Here is an 8,468-nt window from a genome sequence, read left to right as displayed (position 1 = left end):
TATAGTCGAATATTTGGCTCGACTCGAAGCTTAGTCGCTGTTGTTGTCTGTGGTATTCATGGTGTTTGTCGACTATTACTATAGTTATTACCACCAGGAAAATTTTCTTCATTTTTGTATTCAGTAAATGCCAACTTGCAGCACGTCCCATTTCTGGGCTTTTTATAAGACACCGCTTACAGTCCACTGGTTCTCAAACTTTTTCAGACACGCCCCCCTTTATGATAGTGAAATATTTCGCGCCCTTTTATCGTCATATCACAAAATGCAACCGGAATGGTAGCAATCCCAACGAATAGTTTGATGGCATGGAAGTCTTCCATTGGAAGGTTATGACTGTTGGTGAGAGAATTATCAACTATGCAATTCGGACTATGCACAGAGCAATAACTATGAATTGAGTGAAAATCGCGCGGATCGCTAAAACAAAATTCCAATTGACCGCAACTTCGCACGCTCTTCAGAGGCATTCACTTCAGTTTGAGAAACACTGGCTTACACTCTTAGAAATATTCGTAGATTTACCCAAATTATACCGGTAAATTTGTCCCGTCAGTTATATTAACGGTAAATGCCCGTTAAATTAATATACGGGCACGTCAAAAGTAAATTTACTTGTTTTTAAAGGGTAAAAAAAATTACAGATTAAGTTCGTTGAAGCAATTTACGGGATAACCAGTATTTCAGATTTACTTTTTGATTTCTAAGTGCAATTTACTGGATAATCAGTATTCCGGATTTACTTTTGCATTCGTAAAAGCGATTTACTGGATAATCATTATTTGCAACATTGCTATTGCACTTACAATTGGATCATTTTACACGCTTACGGTTTTATTATGGACTTATATATGTGATTTTCGTCATTACATCATGTTTCAATCGTCAAATACATTACGACATCGATGGCCGTGCTGAATGCTAATCGGTGAATGGTATCCGAACATTTGGGCATTGCAGATACCATCGTTTATATCGATTTATAAATAGTATCCTTTGCGACATCAAGGTCTAGCAATAGTAGCATGCCAAGCGAATTTGGTATGTTATGAAGTTTTTCTGCAGGTATGATCTTTTGTGTAATTATCTGCTGGACCAGTTCTGCCACCATTGTCGACTCCTTCACGCATGTATGATGCGAACTATATGTTATGTTCTTGATCTTGTTTGAACAATAACTCAATACGACGAGGTTGCAATACGAAATCAGTATATTTTACAGCAGTATGACTTTAAGGCAGCGACACGATCCAGAGAACAGATAAACGAAAAGACCACGAGAGAACAGAACACAGGGTATAAATACAAAGCACGGCACACGAGGAAATATGATTGGCGGTAATTACTAATCCTAGACAAACGATACCAACGTAAAATGCACGAACATAACAGTCCTCCCCTGTAAGTTAGGAGTACAAGATAATTTACGTTGGCCGATAGAAATCAGTTTGGGTCCTAATTCTAAGCGGATAACGTCTGCCCGACGTTCGAGCAGGACTAGTTGCAGGACGCTGTGCCCTATTCCTGACCAATGGTTGCTCAGCTTGGGACTGTTGAGGCTGAGCAACTTCCTGTGTGGCTGTATCATGACCAGTGGAAATCAAGCGTGGTTGGAGTTGGTTTTTGTGCCTCCTCCAATACCCATGATCTGTTTTTATGATGTACACAACACGCCCCAGTATTTCCGTCACCACGCCAGCAACCCACTTTGGTCCGCTTCGGTAACTGCGAGCGTAAACCGAGGAACCAATCTCAAAATGAGTGCTGATTGTCTAGGCGTAACGGGTTTCGATTTGTCGAAGGGCGAGCACAAACTTAACAAATTGCGCGGCTGTCGACCATGTAAAATCTCGGCAGGCGTTTTCCAGTCTATGCCCGGGTGCGGTGCACATGGGTACGTAGCGAGAAGAGTTTGGAGCGCGAAGTTGAGATCTTTTCCCCCGTCGCAATTTTTTATCAATCCAGCTTTTAGAGTCTGGACGAAACGCTCCGCTTCCCCGTTAGAGGCAGGGTGAAAAGACGGTGATACGATATGACTGATTGCCAAATTAGAACAAAACGTATCGAATTCATTCGATGTGAATTGCGGCCCGCCATCCGTGACAATTGTTATAGGCAAGCCTTCGATAGAGAAGACTTCCCTCAAAGCGTTGACCACACACAAGGTTGTGGTAGAACCGACATTCATTACTTTAACGAAAGGATATTTCGAATGCGCATCGACGATGACAAGAAACATTTTGTTGTTTATTGGACCTGCAAAATCCAAGTGAATTCGATCAAAGCTTTCGGAAGTTTTGGGCCATTCGCGATACTGACGATCAGGCGCTTTCATTACCTTACGGCAAGCGTCGCAACTCTTAACGAGATTTTCAATGTCGCGATTAATGGAAGGCCATGCGATGTAACGTCGAGCCATCTGCTTCATTTTCGCGATACCCCAATGTCCTTCGTGCAACAATGATAAGACTCGCGAGCGAAGTGACTGCGGAATTACTACGCGCTGAAAACCATCAATATTGAGTATGACTATGTCTTCGTGCAGAGAAAGCGAATGTTTGCGAGTCGAAAACCAAGAAAAATCATCAATGTGCACCTTTGGATTCCAATTACCATGAGTGACAGATAATTTTACTAGTTTCATGGTTTTGTCCTTCAGCGTCGCGTCGCGAATTTCATTGCGAGTTAACGGTAAGCCATCGAATGCCATATTAATAGCGTGAACGATCTCCGCGTTTTCACGAATTTCCAGTTCATCAAACTCAGGGTCTGGACTAGAGGTCGACCGATTATCGGCTTGGCCGATTATCGGCGCCGATATTTGGAACTTTCTCGAATATCGGTATCGGCCAATGTAGGCCGATATCGCGACCGATATTTCATATCTAACTAATTTCAAAATTTTGGTAATTCAATGCTTCGTGCGCGCAACTGCTTTTCAAAATCGCATCAACTTGAAGAAAAAGAATAATTATTGATAATGGTCAAGTCAACTCGGCGCAGTGTGAGCCATAGTTTACAGTAGCGACACCTTGTGGTATACCGTTTTCATTCGGTACTCAGCTCACCGCGTCCAGTCAAGTCACAGACTGTGGTAGAATTCGTACTGGATTATTCTGAGGCAAATGTTGCTGTATTTATGAATATCTTATCTATGTCTAGTCGGATCGAACGACAGCATTAATAACCACCTTACGCTTTTTTTACACACAGCAATTATATACCATATCCCGATTAAGATGAATGCAGTTAAGTACAAAAGTGAGGTATGGAAGTACTTTGAAGATGACGGAGTGGCAGGTAAAGCAGTCTGCACAGCTTGCAAAGACAGTGTTAGCATGGGGGCGACAACAGGGAAGCTGAGAAACACTTCCAACTTGTGGGCCCATCTTCGAATTCATCACCATGAATTGCACAATATGGCACTCAATGAAAGGATATCCAGGAACGGTGAGACCGGTTCGAGTTCACAGAGAACATTAGAAGAGATGCTAAATAAGAGAACAGTTTGGAAAGCTAATGATCGCAGGTCCAAGAAAATTGATGACCTAATAATTGGGATGATTGTCACTGACAATCAGCCATTCACTATGGTGTCTGATGAGGGTTTTAAAAAACTGATGGCTGTCGCAGAACCAAGATATGCTCTGAAAAGTGAAAAATATTACCGGACAGAAAAGCTGCAGGAAGTTTATGACAAGGTTGTTGAAAAAGTCAAAGTCCTGATTGAGCCAGGTAATGCGGGCAGATATCTGTCGTTTACCACAGATTGCTGGTCAGGTACTACCGAGTCTCTCATGAGTTTAACGTGCCATTTCATTGACACCATGTGGTCAAGAAAACAAGTAGTCCTGAATACGAGAGTGATGCAGGGGTCTCATTCCGGAGAATATCTCAGAGAGTCTTTTATGAGGATGCTTGAAGAATGGAACATTAGCAAAGAACGGGTGATACTAGTGCTTCGAGACAATGGGTCGAATATTGTGAAGGGAATGAGACTCGCAGAACTTCCAGACCTTAGCTGCACTGCTCATACTTTGCAACTGGTGGTAGGTGATGGGCTTTCATCCCAAAAAGCAATAACTGAAGTTATCTCAATTCTCAAAAAGTGTGCCACTCACTTCAATCATTCAATCTTGGCTAAACAACGTTTGAGGATAATCCAAAAAGACCTTGGTCTGCCTGGGCATAGTATTTTGCAATCGGTTCCTACAAGATGGAATTCAACTCTGCATATGCTCCAAAGGATGATGGAGCAGAAGCGTGCCTTGACTATGTACTGTGGCGAACATGGTGGATTCACAGGCCCCACTGCTGTTCAGTGGGACCTTGTAGCACAATTGATTGAAATTCTTCTTCCAATAGAAGAGGTCACTCTTCAAGTAAGCCATAGCAAATCATCCATTTCGTGCATAATTCCATGCATCTCGGTGCTGAAGATGCTACTTCAAGATGGGAATGCTACTGGATCACAAACAGAAGAGATTAGGAAGCTCAGGAATGGTATGAGGACAAGCATGGATAAACGTTTTGATAAATTGGAGAGCAATAAGGCTGTTGTGCTTGCATGTCTGTTGGATCCTCGATATAAGAATCATACATTTTGTTATGCAGTTACACTAAGCAAGGCCAGAGGGTGGTTAAAGGAAGAGGAAAACTCTTTCACTGCAGAGCAAGCCAGCAGCGAATATGCAGTTTCAGCAACACCTACAGATTCCAAGAGACCACGGTTGGACTCACCGACAACTGCAAGTGGCTGTGTTGATGCACTGTTTAACACATTGCTCACACCACACAGTGACAGCACGCAGGAGACTAGCTGTATTGATGACGAACTATACCTATATCTCAAGGAACCATTAATAAATCGCCAAACAGATGACCCACTGGAATGGTGGAAAACCAATAGCTCGAGATACAAGCTACTAGCCGAAATAGCAAGAAAGTATCTGAATCCGCCACCCTCATCTGTTCCCAGTGAACGCGTTTTCAGTGAAATTGCCCAGATTTATACTTGCAGGAGGACACGTTTAACTGGCGAGCATGCAGAGAAACTGTGCTTCCTGCATTACAATCTACCACTGCTGGACTGATCACGTTTTGCTTTTTGTTTTGGTATAAATCTCAACAATTGTGCACAATTCTTTCTGATTTCAGTTCGCTTGTTTATTGTTCAGCCTTCTGTGGCATGTACATTTGTACAAGTGCCGCCTTGCCTAATATATTAATATATTTGGGGGGTAATGGTTCTCTGCTACTGCCATATTCATATCGGCCTATGTTATCGGTTATCGGCCATGTGAGGGTGTCAATAATCGGTATCGGTATCGGCCTGCTAAAATCAATATCGGTCGACCTCTAGTCTGGACCCTTTGGTAGGCGGGATAAACCGTCGGCGTTTCCGTGCTGATCAGTCGGTTTATAGCGAATATCGTATTGATAAGCCATGAGCGTTAGTGCCCATCGCTGTAAGCGTTGCGCTGTAATCACGTTAATTTTCTTGGCTGGCGAGAAAATAGCTAAAAGCGGTTTGTGGTCCGTTACGAGCGTAAATTTTCTACCATACAAGAATTGACGAAATTTAGTGACTCCGTAAATGATTGACAGAGCTTCCTTCTCTATTTGAGAGTAGGATTTTTGCGAATCAGAAAGCGTTTTCGACGCGTGCGCGATCGGTCTCTCTTCGCCATTGTGCTCGATTGAGAGGACAGCGCCGATTCCGAATTGAGAAGCATCAGTTGACAAAATGAGCTGCTTGTTTACATCATAATGAGCTAACTGCGTAGCGTCGATTACGGCGTTTTTGAGAATGTGGAAAGCTGCGTCACAGTCCGCATTCCAAATAAATTCCGCGTCTTTTTGCAGAAGACGGTACAAGGCAGCGGCTTTATTCGTGAAATTAGGAATAAACGCGCGATAATAATTGACTTTGCCCAGGAATGCCTGTAGCTGACGAACATCCTGAGGTTTAGGCAACTGTTTGATTGCTTCAACGGATTTGTTAGACGGGCGTTTGCCGTCCTTGTCGATTATATGACCAAGGTACTCGATACTACTTTTGAAAAATTCACATTTAGCGAAGTTGACGGTGAAACCGTATTCGGTGAGGCGCTCAAAGAGTAGCGATAAGTTGCGAAAATGGTCGCGTTCATCAATGCCAGTAACGATAATGTCATCGATAAAACTAGCAACACCGGGTAAGCCGGCGATCATGGCATCAATACAGCGCTGAAAATTTGCGGGACTAGATGCGACTCCGAAACACATGCGTCGATAACGGAATAGACCGAATTGCGTGTTGATGACACACAAATTCTTCGCATCATCATCTAATTCTAGCTGAAAATAAGCATCGGCAAGATCAGTTTTCGTGAAAATACAACCACCCTGTAACTTGTGAAGGATTTCATCCAAGGAGGGCAGGGGATGTTGATCTATCTGAATTTGTTGATTCAATGCTTTGAAGTCACCACAAATGCGTACTGATCCATTTGATTTAGTGACGGCAACAATTGGTGCTGCCCAATCACTGTAATTGATTGGTTCGAGGATACCTTGATTGACTAATCTATCCAATTCGGTTTGAACAGCGATTTGCCTTGCGAAAGGCAAAGGGCGTGGCTTGTTAAATACGGGCTTGGCATTAGGTTTCAAGTGAATTGTCACCTTTGTCTTAGTGCATCGTCCTAATACATTAGAGAAAACGGAGGGAAATTTGGACTGAAAAGATACCAATTTGTCGTTCGAATCACAAATGTCAATAGTATTACATGATTGCGATTTGACCATCTGCGAGGAAATTGCATCCAAAGCAGACGCTCCCTTAGCGGTCATGGAGAAAGCATCGCTCCAATCGAGACCAAAAATGTTTTGCCCACGGTGTTCGTCGAGAACTACCAACTTTAAGCCAACTCGAACTTCAGAACCCACCTGCACAGTTACAGTGCAAATACCTTTCACTTTCAGTGGCTTGTCGCCATACGCTACGAAAGAGCAATGGTATGCTGAGAGTTTCGGAGAGCCCAAAGTTTTGTACCCAGTCAATCCCACCATGGCGGAGGGTGCACCAGTATCCCACTGTGTCGGCAACGGAATGCCGTTGATGCTGGAGTTGATCCAGAGCTGGTTTCCTACGCGTCGATATAGTTGATCGATGTCGAAGGAGAGGAGTGGCACTGAGCAGAAATTGACGGATGTGACCTGTTGCGTGATACTAGGTTTGGTAGACATGCACACAGGTTTGATATGACCTTTACGACCACATTTCTGACATACTGCATGTCGATATTGACAGTCTTTTCTCTGGTGATCGATGAAACAGCGGCTGCAAGATTTCAGTCTTTCCAGGAAGTTGCCTTGGTTGGATTTGGAAGGTTTTTTCCCCTTCTGATAACTTCCCGTCATCTTGTTGACGACGGAAGTGTCTTTACCGCTACTCTCGCCCTGGATAACCCTATCGGTTTCCAGCGTTCTCACGTATGTTGCGGCTACTTTGAGAACGTCGTCAAGGGATGGATTGGTTTGTGTTAGACAATGCCGTCTCACATCCGCGTGCGGCGTTTCTTTAATGATGAGATCGCGCATTAGCTCATCAACGTAGCTCTGATCACAGCCATCTCTTGAGCATATGAAGTTGCAATCCTTGGAGATTCCGCGTAGAGTAGCGATCCAATCGGCGTACGATTGTCCCGACTGCATTTTGCAATTGTAAAATTCGTACCTGGCTGCTTGCACATGAATGGAGTCCTTGAAGTGTGTAGACAACTTCTCAGTCAACGCGTCGAAAGTTTGCGCACTGACATCAGCAGCACCAAACAAATTACGTAAGAGCGAGTACGTTTCAGGTCCAACCCATGAGAGTAGACACGCTCTTTTTTTCTCCATGTTGGAAATGCCGTAAATTGCTAGGTGATGGTTGAATCGTTGCAGATATTGGTCCCATTTCTCCTTCGATTTTACAAACGAATCAAACTTGGGAGCGGTAGCTTCTGATGTTGACGTACCGGGACTCAACCTCTGCGTTAACTGTTCCATTTCTTCTTTATGCTGTGCGTGTTGTTGCTCCAGCTGTGCTTTTTGATTTGCCATTGTTTCATGTAGGCTCGCCATCATTGCCTGCTGCTTCTCGAGAAGCTTCAATATACCTTCTTCCATGATCTCTCTTCGTCGCAGAAATAACTATGAATCCGACTTCTGACACCGATTGTTATGTTCTTGATCCTGTTTGAACAATAACTCAATACGACGAGGTTGCAATACGAAATCAGTATATTTTACAGCAGTATGACTTTAAGGCAGCGACACGATCCAGAGAACAGATAAACGAAAAGACCACGAGAGAACAGAACACAGGGTATAAATACAAAGCACGGCACACGAGGAAATAATGATTGGCGGTAATTACTAATCCTAGACAAACGATACCAACGTAAAATGCACGAACATAACACTATATATCGAAACAGCGG

General features: G+C 43.4%; 1 protein-coding gene across 1 annotated transcript; it reads left to right on the top strand.

Moving 5' to 3' along the window:
* The first annotated feature begins 2,770 nt into the window (after positions 1-2,770).
* On the top strand, positions 2,771-5,363 carry LOC145437010 (zinc finger BED domain-containing protein 4-like). Its single transcript, XM_080314180.1, has one exon. It carries the CDS (start codon positions 3,240-3,242, stop codon positions 5,091-5,093), a length of 1,854 nt encoding a protein of 617 aa, XP_080170306.1. The 5' UTR covers positions 2,771-3,239; the 3' UTR covers positions 5,094-5,363.
* The last annotated feature ends 3,105 nt before the right edge of the window (positions 5,364-8,468 follow it).

Source organism: Botryllus schlosseri, chromosome 4 (genome assembly GCF_051294905.1).
Source record: "Botryllus schlosseri isolate E-star chromosome 4, Bs_hap1, whole genome shotgun sequence".
Classification (NCBI taxonomy): Eukaryota; Metazoa; Chordata; class Ascidiacea; order Stolidobranchia; family Styelidae; genus Botryllus; species Botryllus schlosseri.
This window is presented reverse-complemented; position numbering and strand designations above follow the sequence as displayed.